We start from the raw sequence: 22308 nt of genomic DNA, 5'->3' as shown, positions 1-22308 counted from the left end.
GATTCATTTGTAGTTGTATTTTTTCCTTCTGAGATATCAATTCTAATTGGAGTATTTATAGCCGGTACTTGAGACTTTGTTACTTTCTTAGGGCCAGTAAATGCTTTTTGCAATTGATTTGCTACATTTTGTAAATGAACTATCTTTTTTTTTTATTATTTCAAGTTCACATTGACTTTAACGAGGATCCAGGGGCGGACCTAGGGGTGGTCCACGGTGGCACCGGCAACCCCTAACTTTTCTGGCCGCAGTGGAAAATTTTTCGAAAATTTTTGAAAATTTTATTTTTTCTACTACCGTGCAACCCCTAACTCTCCTGTGCAACCCCTACTGTAAAATTCTGCGTCCGCCCCTGCGAGGATCTAAAACTAAAAATGATAATTCCTTTCAAGAGATTTATTTTCCAGCTTCTTTATTTCTTCCCCTAATGTTGGAAAATATGATTCATCAAAATAATAATCATCAAATATAGCTATAAATAACTCTCCAGTTGATGATTTTAAATATTTTACTATAGATGGATTTTCATCCAACATAAATTCTCATTCTTCTTTGAGGTAGAGAAATGAGTACACAAATTGCACATCTAAACGTCCTTAGATGGAAATATTTGGTTCCTGGCTGCAAACCATTTGAATTGGGGATAACTAATGATAACTGGTTGGCCTGATGCGTATAAGTGATGTTGCATGTAAAATTGCATGCCCCATGTCAATGTAGGAAGTTTAGAATGCATTAGTAATGGTCTTGCAATTAATTAAAGGTGTTTGATTAATGACTCAGCTAAACCATTCTGTGTATGAACATATGCAACATGATGTTCAATAGTTATCCTAATCGACATGCAATAATCATTAAAAGCTTATGATGTAAATTCTCCAACATTGTTAAGTCAAATTTTCATAATTGGGTAATCGAGAAAATGTGCTCTTAGGCTGATTATTTATGCAAGTAGTCTTGAAAAAACCAAATTACAACTAGACAACAAGCACACATGTGACCATCTAGTTGACTCATCAATTAAAACCATAAAATATCTAAATAGTCCACATGGTAGTTGAATTGGTCCACATATATCCCTTTGAAATCTTTCTTAAAACTATGACTTTCATACCCAACTTTGTTCAATGATGGATGAGAAATTAATTTTCCTTAAGAACATGCAACACAAGAGAACTCATTAGCTTGAAAAATCTTCTGGTTTTTCAAGGAATGATCACTTGAAGTTTCAATTATTTTGCGCATCATAATTTATCCGAGATGACCCAACTGACCATGTCAAACTTTGAAGGTATTATCATACCTTTTTTTTTTTATTTTCAGTAGCATGAATCATTGTAATATTTGTATAGTACAATCCGGAGGACAATACAGATAATTTTTCCAAAAATCTTTTCTTATCCGATATCATTTTTGTAATGTTGAGATACTTTTTATCACCATCATTAGTTGTTTCAACATGATATCCGTTGGACCGAATATCCTTAAAACTTAATAAATTTCTTGGTGATTTTGATGAAAATAATGCATCACTAATTGTAATTATTGTCCCTTGTAGTAATATGATATTCGCTCTTCCGGAGCCTTCAATTATTTTTGCATTACATGTTATTATATTAACATTTGTTTTTCTAATTGATAAGTAAGCAAAATACTTTTCATTATTAAAAATGTTATGTGTTATTGCATTGTCTGTAAGAAATATATCTTCCTTATTTCTTTTGTGAATATCCATATTTCTTTTCAATAAATAAATAAAACACAAGAGACATTCGACTTAGAGAAATAAAGTCATATTTTATTACTTTGGGAAGATTGTGACGACATCGTTTCTCATGAAACGAATATGACATAAAAACATAATAAACGACATGAAACAAAACTACACATTATTCTTCCATCACTATCCATAACATCACTTGTCCCTTCTGGGTAGACAAGAAAATCGAGAACATCCAAATGTCTCATTTATAGTTGATCTTTGTGAAAATTATTTTGAAAAAAATTTGTATTGATATTTTATTTTTCTTTAGATTTTAGAGAAACTTGATAAAGATCAATAAAATGCTCTGGAGAGCGGTGACAAAGAGATAATTTTGATAAAGATCAACAAAATGCTTTGGTAAGCGACATGTACAAGACCAATGAACGGTCATTCCACATCGGTGACAAACATTTTCAACTTTCTTTTTTTCTTGACCAGTTTTATTATTAGGATGTGGATTTTTGCTATTTTCCAACTTCTGGTGGTTGCTTGTAATCTTGTTATTTTTTTTGATAATAACCTCCACAACCTCGATTATACACATGACTATTATGATTATATGATATTGCATTCACTTCAGGGAATGCACTAGAACCGGTCGAGATTGATTGGTGATTTTTCATCAATAACTCATTGTTTTGTTTAGCCACAATAAGACATGAGATTAATTCATATTTATTTTAAACCTTTCTCATGATATTGCTACTGCAGGAGCATGTTAGTAGTATGAAAAATAGAGAAAGTTTTCTCTAGCATGGTTTTCCATAATGAAAATAGAAATCAAAATAAAGACTTGTATGCTAAGGAATTGTTAGTTAAGAAATTCCATAAAATAAGTTGTATGCATTGTACATGTAAAATTATAAAAAATACATACCTGAAAATGACAAGAACAATAAGGAGTTAGAGCTCTATGGTAGAGTCGTGCTGATAACGTATTATAAAATATGAAGCTAATAACAAGATAAATTATAAAGTAAAGAAAGAAATGAGAGTAGAGAGAACTTTTATTCCAATACTTGTAATGAAATCATCAAACTTTACAATACATAATATTCACTATTTATACTAGACAAAGAAGATGAAAGGTGATGTATGATATGAATGCTCATTATAGTGGTGCATAACTATACTCATAAAACTCATAATAATGTTTGCTATAATGTTCACTAATTATGGAGAGTAATTGGGGAATATAGAGAATCCAATAGTAATTCACTAAATAACAATTCATAACATATGTATATATATATATATATAGGGTGGGTTATAAATGGAGCGAATCGACAATGGTCAATATCCGACCCATTTAATAAAAGGGTAAACGGGTATGATCCATATCCAACCCATTGAATAAAAAGGTAAACGGGTATGGTCGTAAATCTATAACGAATCCGAAACTAAAATCAAAATCCGTAAAATTCTTACGAGTTTGGAATGAATCATGATCAAAACCCGCTCCATTGACAGGTCTAACTGTTAGACTAGGTTATCATTGTATGTATGAGTTTATTCATTAGTTTAATTGATTATCAGCTTATTCAATCCGATTTAATCAGTTTTTATTAACCGAAACCGAACCAAATTACGTTTAGATAAATCGATTTTAAGGTTATTTTGTTCGGTTCGTGGTTGAATCTGAATAACAAAAACCAACATTTCTAGTGTATTAAGAAATATTGATATGTCCAAAAATAACTTAACAAACACCGTCTAGGTTAGTTGTAGGCTAAACAATACAAAAAAAAAAAAAACAACGATGAAAACTATAAATGTGCATATATGCACAATACAAAAAACCTATTTTCTTTATTACGTATGCAATTGACTTGGACGATTTTTGAAAAAAATATGCGGAATAAAAATTTATCACACAAATATTGGTTATGAAATGATTTTTTGTTCACATTTAATACATTTTTTGTATATTATATATCATTTAACATTTTGAAACCGTTCATATATTACTTTTGTAACGTGCACTAGCTGGTCACAAAGATAAATATAGATAACTTTAACAAGTTAGATAGTATATGATATTCTTTCCGTCCCAAATTGATAGTCCATTTTGACTTTTGAAGTCTTTTTTTTTCTTCAACTTTGACTTTAAATATTTTTGTTTGTGTTATATATTACTTGATAAAACTTATAATAATGAAAAAACATTTAAAATACAATTCATTCATATATTTTGCATCAAGTATTATCAATCAAAAACAAAAATATTTAAGGTTAAAGTTGAAGACAAAAGACTTCAAAAGTCAAAAGTGAACTATCAATTTGGGACGGAAGTAGTATAAAGAAAAAAAAAATAATTAAACCTAAACAAAATCAAGAGTTTGTTACCATCATAAATCATTTAAATTTCCCATCTTTCAAATAATCAGGTGTTATTATTATTTTCTTTTTTATTTACGGCATAGCTATGCTTGGTAAATTTTTATAAAATTTGGTTGATATGTTAGGAAAAAACAAAAATAAAATAAAATAAAATTAAGGGGTTTTTCTTTTAATAATATGCGTGGAGCGTGACTCTCAATATTCTTTACCAAGCACCGTTTCAATTCCCTTACGTTCACTAAGCTTCCGATAAGTTTATGCACGATATATATATATATATATATATATATATATATATATATATATATATATATATATATATATATATATTTGTTTGCAGGTTGTTTGGTTCCTTATTGTTTTGACATTCATATATATTTGAAGTAGCTAATTCCCCCACTGACAAATTGGAAACAATGATGATGTTGGGTCCAGGACCATTGCGAGGAAGTAATTGGGAGGAAAGAGGGATGAGTGAAATTGTGCAAATATTAATTTCATATGACAGCGACAGGATCTGTTCCATCCAGTTCGCATACGTTCAAAATGGTGGCGTGCGGCATTCAAAAAAATATGGACAAGACGGTCGCGTGGGATTTGATGCAGTAAGTACGATTGTTTTCAATTCTTTACTTGTTTCAAATGCTAAATATGCTTCCAGTTACTTTCAATCGTATTTGATTGTCGTAAAACATCTTTCAAAGAGATATATTACTTCATCATACAGTTTTAGTGTAACATGAATGTTATAAGTTATAACATCATTATTTTGTAACTCATTGCTGTTCAAAAAGATATATTTTTTGTAACTAGTTATTATATTCTGTCGTATCAAAGTTCTATATTTGTCTTTGTGTATCTTTGTAAAATATGCATGTCTTTGTGTGCACATGGATGCATACAAGTACATAAAAAGTTTTTTTCATAAGAATCTTGCCTTGTTACAAGAATCTAATCATTATCATACGACTTTGAATGACTGTTTTTCTAAATTTACATTCTCTATTTATAAAATATACCACATATATATAAGGTGGTACATACTATCTTGCTAGCTCCACATTTAACTTCTTTTAAGTGTTCCAGTTTTATTTGCATTGAACAATATAGGTGACATTTGATTATCCGTCCGAGTATTTAACTTCTGTAAGTGGTCGCTATAATGATCATGATCGATTGATTTCTATTGTGTTTGGCACAAACAAACGTAAATATGGACCCTTTGGACAGACATCCACATCTACAGAAGGCGAATTCAACTATAAATTTGGAACGAGGTCCTCTTTTGCAGGTTTTTATGGAACCGTTTGGTATGGTTTAGTGTATGCTATTGGAGTCTACGTCAAGCCCATCCAGTCTCTTGCTGAACTCAACAACAAGCCCATTGAGTCTCTTGCTCAAGTCAAAACTGAAAAATGATGCTCAAAGTATTTATACATTAATGTTACAAGTTGTTTTTAAACCCTGGGTTTGTTTGGATGATATATAATGACTATCTTTTTGGATGATATACAATGATCGTCTTTTTTGAGTCTTACTGATTTGGTTTCACCTTTGTTGAGTCAAAATCATGTACTGAAAACATTAAAACAGGTTTATGTGATCATATTTTCAAAGACAAAATTACAAATATTGTGTGTGGTGGAATGTTCACCAAGTGTCCTAGAAGGTGTTATATGGATGAAAGGGTGAACTATGTTGATTTTGTGGAAATGGGTGTATTCTCAGACCACAAGTCAGATGATATTGATGAATGAGTTAGGGTATAACAATGGAGGCACAATGTATACCGGTTTTTGATTCGATACGCTGATTTAGATTATGTTTTACTTTTTGATGATTTTACTATCACCGGTTCATTTTATGTAATGAGATTTATATATGTTTCATAGGGGTTTATATGTTAGTTGGTTGAAGGTGCAGAGTACACACTTGTATTAGTCTCCTACCAAAAGAGTGATGGCCAAGGGGGGCGCACCCCCTATGGGGTTAGAATAGTGTATTTATTCTAAATTCTGGTTCATTTTTTGAAACATACGAAAATTACACGGACCATATTCTCTCTTGTTCTTGATCAATTTTTTTGTGCCTAGATTCTTGATTGTTCTTTTAAGGATTATCCAACGTTGATTTTTTCGTAACCCAAACGTAGAGGAAAAATATTGATTCGGAAAGTGAACCAACACGGTCCTTGAAGAATCCGGTGATTACCTATTCTATTTCTACCCTATTTTCTAACATTGCTCATATTAGCCGTCTCTCTTGTATTTAATTATATTTGTGTGTTGTTATTAGTTAACCCATGTATATTTTTTGTATGAATCGGCCCATGACCTTGCTATTTTGTATATATTTCTAACTATAGTGCAAATCCTGATTATGGGAAAATATCTCGTCACATGGTATCAGAGCATTGGCTCCAACCCTAGTTAGCCGTCGATCATCTCTTTCATTTGGTTCCTTTCTATTGACAATATGATTCCTCTTATCTTCTTCTACCTTCTTTCTCTTCATTATCCATCAATAGTTGCTCCTATCAAAAACCGTATGAGATTACTAATATCAAATCTTTCTCTTCATTATCCATCAATGGTTCCTTTCTATTGACAATATGTTTGGCGTGAATTGTTCAACACTCATTGCATTGCATTGGATATGGGGCGCATGAGCATGACCGCCGTGTGATCGCTAATGACAAACATATGAAACAGACTCAAATCGACTTTTATCGTTAATTCTTGGATCTATGAACCCTATCACAACCGTTACTTCAAATGATCTTAAAGAAGAGTGCAATCACAAACCATATTTGGTAGAGCATTGATGACCTTTTCTGGGACAACAAGGATGCTAAAGTGATTGGACTCGACAATTAGTTCCACAACATTGTCATGGGAGATTCATCTGTCACTGAATATTGTTCTGGAATCAAGACAATTTTACATTTCTAAACATCCCACACAAACACAACTAAAAGATGCACTATTTTTCATATTCACATTCATCTTCAGATGATAATGATATGTTTTGCACACATTCCTTAAAAGGACAATCATCATGTTAGCTCAAGAAGCTAAAAGTTCAATTGTCATCAAGAAGACTAGAACATCAATAAATACGAACTGTAACGCTGCACACAAACTTCTAGTATGTGATTACTTTGTCAATGATTGATTGTACTACCATATGGCATAGGGGTGTGTATGGGATGGTTTGAGGCGGTTAATGGCCGAAATCGAATCATAACCAAAGCATTCGGTTAAGACATTTCTTAAGAAGTGGATGGTGGTTAAAATTGCTTTTGGTTATAATTATAGTTATCGGTTAATATTGGTTAACTATAAATATTAGAATTTATTGATAAATACAGTGCATCTTTATAAAATGTAAGCAACGAAAAATACATTGTTCTAAAAAGTGATATTAATATTTTTATATGTCACTAGAAAGGGGACGCGGCTCCACCGCATTTGGACTATGTCATAAAAGTTATTTTTTTAGATCATAATGTGTGTGTTCAGACTGCATGGAAGTTTGATTTTGGTGTGAATATAAGCTATATGGCAGCAAAGAAAGCAAAAATAAAAATAAAATTATATTTCATGGATAACAGTTAACAAATATCTAATTACAAATTGAAAGTAGGGTGTTATAATAGACATTTCAATAAAAGCATGTTGCTATTTCTCTCCCTAAAAAGAAAAATAAAAAGAAACAAAACTCAAATGCTCTTCAGGAACTTGTGAAATTTCCAGAAGCTGCACCTCCCATCATAAGAAACTAGAGTACCGCCTTTCACATGTTAAATCTATAAAATGTTAAAAAAAAAAAAAGAAAAGAAAAAGAACACGATTTGAGTAAAATTGAAAATTATGAAACAATGAGTGATACCTGCATCCTCCTTCCTCATTTTCCTCTCCATGATCACAATCTGTCGACCCTTTTTTTTGAAAGTCGGGGTTCCAGTTATGTTGCTGAGAAACATTGATAAAAAAAAATGGCTTATGTAATGGCACTAAACTACAGGTGATATCTTTGGGCAAACATGTTATTGAGCCGGTTATTATATCTGGAAGTAATATTGGAAATTAGACCTTTATTCTAAGAATGTCTTAACACCATCTGAAAAAAAAATCTCATTTAAATTCCAAAGAATAAAGTTTCCATTAGCCGTTTGTTTTGCGATGACAATCAACAAGAGCCAAGGACAATCTTTATATAAGGTTGGTTTGTTTCTTAAAGATCCGATTTTCACACATGACCAATTATATGTTGTTTTATCTAGAGTTAAAAGTAGAGAATGATTAAAATTGTTAATTTTAGATAAGGATAGTAGACCTATAAATAAAACTTCTAATGTTGTGTATAAAGAAGTTTTTAGAAATTTGTAAGTAGCTTGTAGAATATTATTTCTTATAACATCTTTTTTTATTATTATTTTTAATAAAACTTTATTGTTAATTTTTAGTTTTAATTTCGTATTTTTTTAAATATTAATTTATTTCAAAAACTTAATTTTCTTATTTGCCATATATTAATTATAATTTACTTCAATTGTCGTGCTTGTTTTATTTTTATAATTAATTTAACATTTCACTATAAAATATCTTTTTATTAATTAAAAAATAAAAAATGACTAATATATATTGAAAAATAACTTTACATATTTATTTGAATCAACAATTATAATTTTACATAAATAAAAACATAAATCTCTTAATTAATAATCTATTTAAAACAACTCATTAATAATTAAAAGTTTTTACTATAAAGAATATAATTATTTTGCCAAAACGTGGTTTCCACGGGCTATAACCTAGTGTGTGTGTGTGTGTGTATATATATATATATATATATATATATATATAATCACATGCGTGTTAAATAATAAATCATTAAGTGTATTATACATATTAATCTTGAAATTCTTTATTTTTTTCTTTTTTTATGACAATTTTGATCCTTTGACCGAGTAGGCCGAGTTTGACTTTGTTGACCGAGTAAGCCCGAGTTAGGGAGATTTTGACCGAGGATGACCGATTTTTGACCGAGTTTGACCTAATCCGAGTTTTTTTTCCGAGTTCACATAACTCGCCTCGGTAGAGGATCGACTTCGAGTACTCGGCCGAGTTTTGCAACACTGACCGAGAGTATGGATTGTGGATTCATTTGAGTACTCTATTTTTCCTTGGTTACCTTATCAACACGTAACCCTTAGGATAGAACCCTTGAGAGGGAGAGAGGAAGAGAGAGAGAGAGAGAGAGGGAGAGAGAGAGAGAGTAACAGGAAAGAGTAATCGGGGTTAACTTTTTGGTGTGAGTTATATAAAGAGATAAATTATCTGATTGTGGGTTGAAAACCCTATGTACTTGCTAGGTTTCCCAACCTGACTCACTTAGTTTATTGTAGCACAGGTAATTATATATGATGATATAGGTATCTGTTTAGAGATTCCAAGGAGATATAAATTATTAGTGTAAAGAGATGTTGTAAGTCTTCGTTTATGCTTATGTTTTTTGTATTGGCGACGACATCCCGGGTTTTATAAATAAAATATATTTCTTGGAAATTTCGTGATAATATTATAATCATATTTTTGGGACAAATTCCGCAAAGTAAATATTTTTAAAAGGATACTCTAATATATTAAGCATAAAAAGGTAGGTCTTTTCTGGCCGTAAAAATGGGGATGTTACAGTTGGTATCAGAACATTAGTTTAAGCGAACTAGGAGTAATGATTTATTTCTAGACTTGAACTTAGAATTCTAAGCGATGATTGTAAGATGAGTGTCTATTATATTTTAGGTAGTACATCTAAATTGACACTAGCACTAGCTTACTTTAGGATTAGATGCCTAATTTGCTTTCATGTGCTAAATGAGTTATGTTATATCATGCCTTAGGATTGATTATCTACGATGCTATTATTAGGTAGCATTTAAGGTTTGTTGTCGGCCTAGGAATTAGGAAATTTTATGTGTTCAGGTTTCTAAACGTTTAATTACGGTATTAGATCGGAGTGATAAGAAGATTTTTACGTAAGGTCTCCCCTATCTATATTCTCTTCAATGTACACTGAACGACTGCTTCGGTGTATAGAACGTCATGGTGAGGACACATAGTGGATTAGGAGACGATAACAGAAGTCGTCAGCCTGAGCCTCGAATAGTTGAACGTGTACCTGAAGCAGTGTCGGTAATTGAACCTGTCACAATAGCAATGCTTAGGGCTCTATTAGCTGAGCAAAGAGAGGAAATGTGGCAACTGATCTGGTAGAATGGAAGAGGAGTTGTCAAAAGAAGGAAACTACAATAGAACTATTAGTCGTGTTGAACCCCAAGTAGTAAGGAAAAACCACCCTAATGGGGGAGACAGAAAAGGTGGGTGTAAGTATAAGGACTTCAAGAGTGCCAAACCACCAAGTCTTTCAGGAAGCCCAACACCAGTAGGAGTTATGGATTGGATCTCCAAAATGCAGATGGTGTTTGATAGTTGCGACTTCAACGACAGACAGAAGACGATCTTTGCTATTAGACAACTAAATACTGGCGTGTTGAGTTGGTGGAAGTTATTGGCTGATACAATTCCCAAAGGAGAGACCATCAAGATGTCATGGGAAAAATTCTTGGAAAAATTGAAGAGGCAGTATTGTTCAGAAACATACCTATTAGAGATGAACAAAGAGTTCCAGAATTTGAAAAAGGGAAAATTGAGTGTCAATGAGTATGCCACTACTTTCATGGAGAAGATGAAGTTATTTCCTTACTTGGTGCCCAATGAAATCTCCAAGATAGGGAGGTTTGTTAACGGACTACCAGCGGACTTTGGTCCAACGGTGAAGATGGAAACCACTTTGAAGGAAGCGATCAGAGTATCTAAGAATGTAGAGACCCAGATTAAAGAGAATGGTCTGGAGAAGGTGGAGGTTGGATAAAAGAGGAAGTTGGAGGAATCTTCAAGACCCGATAAGAAGAGTAAGTCCTCAAAGTATAAATATCATAAGCTTGAAAGTGACACCGCGAGGTGGTCCGACAAGTGAAAAAAGAAGAACTTTGGGGAATGCGTTGAAAGAGTGGCCTATTACAAGTACGGGAAAACTGGTCACTATGCTAATGAATTCACGGCCAAGAAGGAAGTTTGCTTTAAATGTGGTGAACAAGGACACTTCAAGCAAGACTGCCCAAAGAAAGAAGGAACTGCAAGGCCAAATGCTCTGCCAAAGCCAAAAGGGAGGACATATTTTATGGAACTTGATGTGTTAACAAGAGGGCGAGAGGTTAGAGTTGCTTATTTAGAGTACTTGAGGGAGGGAGATAAATAATTAGAATTTACCTATGTAGCCTAATGAGTATGGAAAACTCAAATAAATGTTATAATCGTTTCAAATAAACAATATAATTTCCTAAATTATGTTATATGTTGTCTTTCTGTGTGATTTTCTAACTTAGTGAACTGCGAGACAATACTTGGGACGAGTATGAGTAGGTGTGAAAAGTAGCAGAGGTCTATACTTCCAGACGTACATGACTCGCACTTAGATCAGGGAAATTCAAAAGGTTACTAAGACTTTAGAATATGACCTATTTTGTTCATTTCCATCATTACCATTGTTTCGGTGATGATTCATGTTCCGACCCTAGTGGTCATATCTAATCGAGTCTGACTAATCTACGAAGTATGTTCGACGTAGTGTCCGAATCTAGTCAAAAATTAAAGCAATGAGGGATCAATGTGATCGATAGACATATCGCAGTCGTCGTTAAGACTATGTAGCCAACATCTAGGAAAGCTACGTACAAAGACGTGGTAGTACCATATTAGAACATGAAGGAAGGTACCTTCAAGAGTAAACAATTGACTCTTAGAGAAAAAATTCTAGAAATAATAGGACATGAGTTACAATTGTTATCTAGATGGAAGGCTAACACGTAAGATCGTTATCCAACCTGTTTTGCTGATGATTCCGGGACGTAATCATCCTAAGGGCGAGATAACTTTAGCACCTGCAAATTTGAGCTAGACAAATAAGTTATTATGAGCCAGAATAATGACTTTTAAATAGGAGATTATTTGGGGTAAATAATCTTAACCAAGTTATAGTATATGTAACAAGGATTTCATACATATAAAGAACGCTCAAGTCCGACTTCGAGTGAAGAAGTTACAACCTTCCGAAGTTCCTCGTTCGAACCGTATGTCATAAATAATGAATTAGATATAGGTCACTTATTACTCTAAGTGATCTAAATGAAAGTCGTAGTATTCAGAAAAGCAAATTCGTGCATATAGAGAACGTCCAAATCTTACTCCATAAGAGGAAGTTATGATTTTCTAGGATTCAACACATCTTTGTGTGCACCAACATTAAATTTTAGAAAAGTAGATTATTAGGAATAATAACCTAAAAGAGATTTGAATATCTCGTCAATAGGAATTCTTCAATATAAAGAACATCAAGAATAGAATCTGAATGTAGGAGTTATACTTTCTACAACATTCTCTAACAGGCTAAGCCTATCAAAAATATAAAATTTTGATATATTGAGAATTAGCTATTGAGATCTAAAAGAAAGTTGTAGATCTCACCAAGACATTTCCGAGGATATAAAGAACATCGAAAACGGAGCTAGTATGAAGAAGTTACACCATTTTGAAAATCAGGAAAACCGGGTGCACGAAGTGCCCAACACGCACTGATGACATGGCAACATTTGAGAGCACCACGTAGCAAGTCGACCATTCCCCTCCTCCAAGAGTCAAGCTGAAGTGGCACCATGAAAATTGGACACATGTTGAGGATTTTGTGCTATATTATGATGCTTCAATCATAGGTTTGGGGGCGGTGCTCATGCAGAGGGGTAGAGTTATTGCTTATGCTTCCAGACAGTTTTAGCCTCATGAGAGTAAGTATCCGACACACTACTTGGATTTAGGGATAATGTTTTTTTCCCTCAAGATTTGGCGACACTGTCTTTATGGGGTTCGTTGTATCATCCACACGGATCACAAGAGTATAAGATATCTTATGGATCAACCAAATCTAAATATGAGACATCGTAGATGGCTTAATGTGGTAAAGTACTATGATTTCGAGTTCCTTTACCATCCATGGAAGGATAATGTGGTCGCGAATGCTTTGGGCCACAAGGCGGATAATGCTCCTATTAGAGGCTTATGTTTGAGGATGACCATCATTTCACCGCTTCTGGATTTGATCAGAGAGGCTCAGGCCAAGGGAATCAAGAGAGAAACTAGAATAAGGAGAAGATCAGGGGTTAGATTGATAGATTAATCACTGATAGTCTGGGATCATGAAACAACCCAAAAATACGACCCGAAAATTTCATTTTTATTAAACCAAAATCATAAATCAGAGTATATCATAATAAAACCATGCGTTGCAAATCTCAAAACCATACTAAAATACAAATGAGAAAACGGTGTCACGACTGTATCAAAACATATCTAAGATAGCTGATCAACTCCCAGGATAAAAATTGTAGCTGTGGTGTGTGCGTTGCCATCATCCCGAGCTCTTCCCTTTGCTTGCGGAAGTACCTGAAACCAAACTGAAACTGTAAGCACGAAGCTTAGTGAGCTCCCCCAAACTACCACATACCACACAATAACATATAAAGCACATACTGGGCCTTGCCCACTGCATCGGACCGAAGTCCGGCTAACCGGGGCCTTGCCCCCTACATCGGATCGAAGTCCGAAGCTGACTGGAACATCGGACCGAAGTCCGAAGCTGACTGGGATCTTCGTCCCCTACATCGAACAACGTCCGAAGCTGACTAGGACATCGGACCGAAGTCCGAAGCTGACTGAGACATTGGACCGAAGTCCGAAGCTGACTGGGACCTACGTCCCCTACATCGGACCGGAGTCCGAAGCTGACTGAACCTCTGTCCCCTACATCGGACCGAAGTCCGAAGCTGACTGAACATAGCATAAACATATCAACTGACATAAACACATATCCTGTCTGAACCACGAAGGCATCAAACGTACTAACTACTACATCGGACCGAGGTCCGAAGTTGACTGCTAGCTAAATGGGCCGGCATTATGGCCTTAGACCCGTTCCTACTGAAGGGAAACTCACCTCGTGAACTGGCTGCTGTGTGAATGGCTCTGGAAGCTAACCGCTGCTGCTCCGGTATCTCCCCGGCTACAAGTCCATAAACACACTCAATCAAATACTAAACACTGCACTGGGGTAAAATGACTCTTTTACCCTTGGTCAAAGTCAACTCTCTCGGTCAAAGTCAACTCGCAGTTGATCTGACTCGCCGAGTTGGGCCGCCAACTTGTCGAGTCTCTAGTTCTCATTTCACAACCCCACTCGTGGCTACTCGTCGAGTATGGCATCGACTCGACGAGTACTCTCTCGATCCAAGAACTCAGACAATCTTCATCCGACTCGCCGAGTCATATGAACAACTCGACGAGTTGTTCTTGAGCTTAAGAAGATTGCCTTGGACTCGCCGAGTTGTATGAACAACTCGTCGAGTCCCTCCATTACTGAGTCTGCTCTCCAACTCAGTGAGTCCACTCTACTACTCACAGGCTTCCACTCGTCATCACTCAAAAAGGGGAAAAACGGGACTCGCGACTTGACTCGCCGAGTCGTTCTTCCGACTCGCCGAGTCACATCCATGCAACTACTCTAAACTCGATTCTGCTTGAATCCATCGTATACAAATGATAGATCTAAGTCCAAAAAGCTGATCCACCACGTAAAGTTTCCAACTTTACGTGTACATGCACATGAAAAAGGAGATATAGGCTAAAAAGGCACTTAGAAGAGTAGATCTAGGGTTCTTATGCAAGGCATCTCCAAAAAGGCAATAGATCCGGGCTCTACAACTCCTAAATGAACAGATCTAGGGATATCTCGTCCCATAAAGGCATCCATACAACTATAGGGCTTAGAAAATGCATCAAACTAGCCCTAGAAGAGTTCTAATGAAGATTTAAAGTATAAAATAGAAGGAATCCGAGAAATACCTCAATGAACTCTGATTTTGCCCTTGGATCTTTGCTCAACACCTCTTCTCCTTGCTCCTTTCTTCTTCTTCTTCTTCAAGCCTTCAAAATCCACACACAAAAGCACTTAAAATGGATAAGGGATGGATTAGGGTTTCTCACAGCTCTCTGAGGGTGAAGGAGGCGGGTTTGGGGCACAAAGCATTGCTTAAATAGTGAGCAACCCGGGGAATTAGGGTTTCTTCTAGGCAGGCAGACTCGCCGAGTCCCGAATATGGACTCGCCGAGTCGCCAACTAACACGTGCACGAAAACACGACCCTACTCGACGAGTCAGGCCACAGACTCGCCGAGTCCCTCAATAAAACTTCTAAATAAAAACCACGAAAGCATCATACCAAAGACGGGGCGTTACAATTCTCCCCCACTTGTCTCAGACTTCGTCCCCGAAGTCTGTTGCGGCTGAATCTGCAAATAACTCTGGGTAGTGCTCCCTCATTTCCTCCTCAGCCTCCCACGTCCACTCAGACCCCTTCCGGTGCTGCCACTGCACCTTCACTAACTGAATTGCCTTGCTCCTCAAGGTCTTTGTCTTCCGGTCCAGAATCGCGACCGGCCTCTCAATATAATTCAGGTTGCTATCAACCTGAATATCCTCTAGGGGAACAACTGCTGACTCATCCACCAAACACTTCCTCAACTGAGACACATGGAAAGTGTTGTGGATCTGGCTAAGCTCTGCAGGAAGATCCAACCAATAAGCAACCCGACCCACGCGGGCCAAAACCCTGAAGGGACCAATGAACCTGGGGCCCAACTTGCCCCTCTTCCGAAACCTGATGACACCCTTCCAGGGTGAGACCTTCAGGAGGACCATATCGCCCACCCGTAACTCCAAATCTGAACGCCTCCTGTCGGTGTAGCTCTTCTGCCGACTCTGCGCAGTCTGCAGTCTACTACGGACCTGCTGAATCAACTCGGTCGTCTTAAGCACCACCTCTGTGCTCCCAACGACTCGCTGACCGACCTCGCCCCAACAAATCGGGGTCCTACACTTCCTCCCATAAAGCATCTCAAAGGGAGGTCGATCAATGATCGCATGATAACTGCTGTTATACGAAAATTCTGCTAACGGAAGATACGTATCCCAACTGCCGCCGAAGTCTAGAACACATGCCCTGAGCATGTCCTCGAGGGTCTGAATCGTCCTCTCACTCTGCCCGTCCGTCTGAGGGTGGAAAGCGGTGCTGAAATGAAGACGAGTACCCATCTCGCCGTGAAATCGCTTCCAGAATCTGGATGTAAAACGGACATCTCGGTCTGACACTACCGATACCGACACTCCATGACATGCCACGATCTCACGCACATAGATATCGGCTAACTTTTCTGCGGATATACTCTCCTGGATCGGGATAAAATGAGCACTCTTCTTCAACCGATCCACTACTACCCATATCGAATCCACTCCTCGTGCGGTCCTGGGAAGCTTGGTGATAAAATCCATGGTGATGTCCTCCCATTTCCACACGGGGATGTTTAACGGCTGCATCTTGTCGTGAGGCCTCTGGTGCTCCGCCTTGACCTTCCTGCAGGTCAGGCATCTCTCAACATACCAAGCGACATCCCGCTTCATGCAGGGCCACCAATAATCAGGTCGAAGATCTCTATACATCTTCGTCGCCCCTGGATGGATAGAAAATCGAGACTTATGAGCCTCGTCCATCAACACTTGCCGTACTCCTCCCCAGTACGGTACCCACACTCTCCCATGAAGTGTCAGCAATCCCCAACTGTCATAATCAAACGAAGCTACTCGGCCCACTATCCTTTCACACTTTTGCCTCTCCTCCTTGAGGCCCTCGACCCGAGCCTCCCTGATCCATTCCAACAACAGAGTAATCACTGTCATCCTCAAACACAAATCTCTAATAGGGGCTGCCGACACTTTGCGGCTTAGGGCGTCGGCCACCACGTTGGCCTTCCTTGGATGGTAAAGGATCTCGCAATCATAATCCTTCAGCACATCCAACCACCTCCTTTGCCTCATGTTCAAACTCGGCTGATCCATAAGGTACCTCAAACTCTTATGATCCGTGTAGATAGTACAACGGACCCCATAAAGATAATGCCTCCAAATCTTGAGGGCAAACACAACTGCCCCCAGCTCTAAATCATGGGTAGGATAGTTAGCCTCGTGGAGCTTCAACTGCCTCGAGGCATAAGCTATCACATGGCCTCGCTGCATCAACACTGCTCCCATACCTGTGATTGAGGCATCACAGTAGACTACGAAGTCCTCTACTCCCTCTGGCAAGGTAAGGATCGGAGCCTCGCACAATCTCTGCCTGGGGGTCTCGAACGTTGCCTGCTGCTCAGGCCCCCAATGAAATACCACAGACTTCTTGGTCAGTCGGGTGAGCGGCACTGCTATCTTAGAGAAATCCTGAATGAATCTCCTGTAATACCCTGCCAGCCCTAGGAAGCTCCGAATCTCAGATGGAGACTTCGGGACCTCCCACTGCATCACGGCCTCTATCTTGGCCGGATCCACCAAAATACCCTTCTGGTTGACGAGGTGACCAAGGAACTACACCTCGCGCAACCAGAACTCGCACTTGGAGAACTTTGCGAAAAGTCTCTCCCTCCTCAAAACTTCCAGCACCTCCCTCAGGTGCTCCTCGTGTTGCTCCTGCGTCTTGGAATATACCAAGATATCATCTATGAATACTATCACTGACCGATCCAGCATCGGCCTGCACACGCGATTCATGAGATCCATGAACGCGGCTGGGGCATTGGTGAGCCCAAATGGCATCACCACAAACTCATGATGACCATACCTGGTCCTGAAAGCAGTCTTTTGCACATCCTCATCCCTAACCCGCATCTGATGATACCCGGAGCGTAGATCGATCTTGGAGAACCAAGACGCTCCTTGAAGCTGGTCAAACAGATCATCTATCCTCGGAAGTGGGTAACGGTTCTTCACCGTCACCTTATTCAACTCCCGGTAATCTATACACATACGATGCGACCCATCCTTCTTCCTCACAAACAGGATCGGCGCTCCCCAAGGCGAACTGCTCGGCCGAATGAAACCCTTGTCTAGCAGCTCCTGCAGCTGCGTAGACAACTCCTGCATCTCAGGGGGAGCTAGGCGATACGGTGCCTTGGCTATCGGAGCCGTACCAGGAATCAGGTCGATCCTAAACTCAACCTGCCTCTCAGGAGGTATCCCCGGTAAATCCTCGGGAAATACATCCGGGAAGTCTCGCACTATCGGAACATCATCAACTGTCGTCTTTCCCTTCTCCCGGGCATCCAAGACATAAGCTACATAGCCAGCGCAACCCTGCTGAAAATAGCGCCTCGCCCTTGCGGCGGAACAAAAGGTCGGTCCGCGCTGTGGCCTCTCGCCCTGAATCACTAACTCTCCCCCACTGGGAGTGCGAACCCTCACTAGCTGAAGCTCACAATCAATCACCGCCCCATTGGGGCTTAGCCAATCCATGCCCACAATAACCTTATTCCCTCGCAGGGGAATAGGAACCAGGTCCACCGAAAACTGTTCATCAAACAACTGAAGAGAACACCCTCTATGCACTCTGCCGACCCTCACGGTCCTGTCATCTGCTATCTCAACCTCTAATGGACAATCCAGCTCCCTTGGAGCTCTGCTAAATCTCTTGCTAAGCGCAAGCGATACGAATGATCGGGTAGCCCCCGAATCGAATAATACCATAGCAGAAATGTCGTTCACAGAGAACGACCCTATATAAAACATACAAGCATAAGCAATAATCAATCTATAAAATAAAGAGATGAAGGGAAGATACATACCCGTCACCACATCAAGAGTCGCTCGCGCCTCCTCTGCTGTCATCTGAAACGCTCTACTCTTCGCCACTGGCGCCTCAGCTCGGCCCTGCCGGCCATCTGTAATCCTCAAGGTAGCAGGGGCAGGTGCAACCACCTTCCCTACTGCAGCTAAACTCGGACACTGGGACTTTTTATGTCCCCTCTGATTGCACTGAAAGCAAATCAGATCTGATGTTGCGAAAACAGTAGCAGGGGCCGTACAATCCCTGCTCAAATGCCCAGTCCGACCGCACTCGAAGCAGCCGGAACTCCCTGCCTTGCACACCCCATCGTGCATCTTCCCACACCTGCCACATCGACTGTGGCTCGGCTGAGACCTGGACTTGTGATCTGAAACCTTGGGCTTTTTGCCCGAACCTCCTGAACCCCAAATCGCCTCCGGTTTCCTCTTCTTCTCCATCTCGAGATCAATCTCCCTCTCTCGAGCCCTAGCAATAATGTCGTCCAGCGTTTTACAGCTGGACGGGCTCACAAACTGGCGGATATCGCTCCGCAACATCTCATGATAACGGGCCTTCTTCATCTCCTCATCGGCTGCATACTGAGGAACAAGAAGAGCCCTCTCCCTGAACTTGGCGGTGATCTCCGCCACGGTCTCTGTAGTCTGGGTGAGGTCCTGAAACTCTCTGGCTAACTGTTGCACCTCAATAACTGGTGCAAACTCCTCCCTGAACCTGGTAGAGAAATCAGCCCAGGTCATGGCATCCAATGCTGCATCATCTCCCATAGTATGTCCGACCTCCTCCCACCAATCCCGTGCCCTGTCCTTCAGAAGACAGGACGCCAATCTGACCTTGTCCCCCTCGGGACACCTGCTAGTGCGGAACGTGTTGGCCACATCCGCCAACCATCTAGTACTCGCTATGGGGTCCCGCGCCCCGTGATAGTCTGGAGCTCCACATGCCCTGAACTCCCTGAATGTAAGTGTGCGCGACCCCATCATGGCCGCCACCTCGGCACGGAAGATGCCCAATCTCTCATCCATCAGCTCTAGGATACCCTCCTTGATCGAACCGAAGATCACAGGAGTCTGCTCTAAAATGATACGAGTAATCTCTGAAGAAAGAAACTCTCTGGTCTGCTCATCCATGTGCTCGTTCCCCGAGCCTGATCCTGATCCCTCCCCGGCACCTCCACTGCCGGCTGTTGTCCTCGGACGCAAAACCACCATTCTGAAACACATCATAGCAATATCAGAAACTGAAATATCTCAAGGGATCATTGATACTACTACTAGCTTCCGGGTCTTGTCTTGGCCTTCCTTGATTCGAGTACGGATCCTCTGCTTTCAGTAGTACGGGCCCATACTACCTTCCACATCTATCCGTACTTTCCTCAAGAACCACCTTGACTCCACCAAGTCACTTCTACTACTACTGATCTCTGCTACTCTCATCCTAGGCTTGCCCTAGGGAAATCAATGACTCCACTCATACCGGTCCTCAGTTGCCGAAGGCCTCCTTGTAATGCTGATTAACCACCACCTGAATACCATCACATGCAATGAGGCTCGGATAATCCTTCGAGTAAAAGACTCGTCCTTACAACGGTTGGACTCAGACAAGAGCTGCGCAATAGGGCCAAATCCAGCACTCTGAGATTATTCAACCCTGATCACATGTGATGTGACGTATTCACCTAATGGCTAACTCCCACCACTCAGAGTCCCACAAAGCACAAAGCAAGCAGCATTCGGATAAGGGAAACATACTCAGGCAAAACTATTCTCATAACGAGAAGCTACTCTAGCATACAATGCTAAGCTCGCGCTACCAGGCATAACCTAAACAGGCCATCCTACTGCTGTCTACTCAATACTAGCATGCAATTCTCATAAAGCTGTAACACATATAGCAGGCACATAAGGCATCCTCCTAGATCCTTAGTCCTATACTAGCATGCTGTTCTACTGAAACTGGAACAATTAATCATAATAATAAAACTTGTATTGGTAATTTGGGAGTACTTACTTGAGCTCGGCTGATCGCATGCACCACACCCTTAACTTGTTTAAAAATTCTTTTCTTTCTAAGTGCTTTTCAAAATTTCATTCGAAAACAATTTTCTTTTTGAAAATCTTTTTATCTTTCCCTTAGTTTGAGTTCAGATGCACCCGGAGGTGTATCCGAATCCCTCAAATCAGGGCTCTGATACCAACTTGAAACAACCCAAAAATACGACCCGAAAATTTCATTTTTAATATAACCAAAATCATAAAACAGAGTATATCATAATAAAACCATGCGTTGCAAATCTCAGAACCATACTAAAATACAAATGAGAAAACAGTGTCACGACTGTATCAAAACATATCTAAGATAGCTGATCAACTCCCAGGATAAAAACTGTAGCTGTGGTGTGTGCGTTGCCATCATCCCGAGCTCTTCCCTTTGCTTGCGGAAGTACCTGAAACCAAACTGAAACTGTAAGCACGAAGCTTAGTGAGCTCCCCCAAACTACCACATACCACACAATAACATATAAAGCACATACTGGGCCTTGCCCACTGCATCGGACCGAAGTCCGGCTAACCGGGGCCTTGCCCCCTACATCGGATCGAAGTCCGAAGCTGACTGGAACATCGGACCGAAGTCCGAAGCTGACTGGGATCTTCGTCCCCTACATCGAACAGAGTCTGAAGCTGACTAGGACATCGGGCCGAAGTCCGAAGCTGACTGAGACATCGGACCGAAGTCCGAAGCTAACTGAGACATCGGACCGAGGTCCAAAGCTGACTGCTAGCTAAACGGGTCGGCATTGTGGCCTTGGACCCGTTCCTACTGAAGGGAAACTCACCTCGTGAACTGGCTGCTGTGTGAATGGCTCTGGAAGCTAACCGCTGCTGCTCCGGTATCTCCCCGGCTACAAGTCCATAAACACACTCAATCAAATACTAAACACTGCACTGGGGTAAAATGACTCTTTTACCCTTGGTCAAAGTCAACTCTCTCGGTCAAAGTCAACTCGCAGTTGATTTGACTCGCCGAGTTGGGCCGCCAACTCGCCGAGTCTCTAGTTCTCATTTCACAACCCCACTCGTGGCTACTCGTCGAGTATGGCATCGACTCGACGAGTACTCTCTCGATCCAAGAACTCAGATAATCTTCATCCGACTCGTCGAGTCATATGAACAACTCGACGAGTTGTTCTTGAGCTTAAGAAGATTGCCTTGGACTCGCCGAGTTGTATGAACAACTCGTCGAGTCCCTCCATTACTGAGTCTGCTCTCCAACTCACTGAGTCCACTCTACTACTCACAGGCTTCCACTCGTCATCACTCAAAAAGGGAAAAAATGGGACTCGCGACTTGACTCGCCGAGTCGTTCTT

General features: G+C 39.6%; 1 protein-coding gene across 1 annotated transcript; it reads left to right on the top strand.

Moving 5' to 3' along the window:
• The first annotated feature begins 4521 nt into the window (after positions 1–4521).
• Positions 4522–5524, top strand: LOC145067198 (inactive protein RESTRICTED TEV MOVEMENT 1-like). Its single transcript, XM_079014393.1, has 2 exons — positions 4522–4710; positions 5216–5524. The coding sequence occupies exons 1-2, from the start codon at positions 4522–4524 to the stop codon at positions 5522–5524; spliced, it is 498 nt and encodes a 165-aa protein (XP_078870519.1).
• The last annotated feature ends 16784 nt before the right edge of the window (positions 5525–22308 follow it).

This window comes from Lactuca serriola, chromosome 8, assembly GCF_051521515.1.
Source record: "Lactuca serriola cultivar US96UC23 chromosome 8, Lser_US96UC23_V15, whole genome shotgun sequence".
Taxonomy (NCBI): domain Eukaryota; kingdom Viridiplantae; phylum Streptophyta; class Magnoliopsida; order Asterales; family Asteraceae; genus Lactuca; species Lactuca serriola.
Note: the sequence above shows the minus strand (reverse complement) of the source record. Positions and strands in the feature narration are given on the sequence as shown.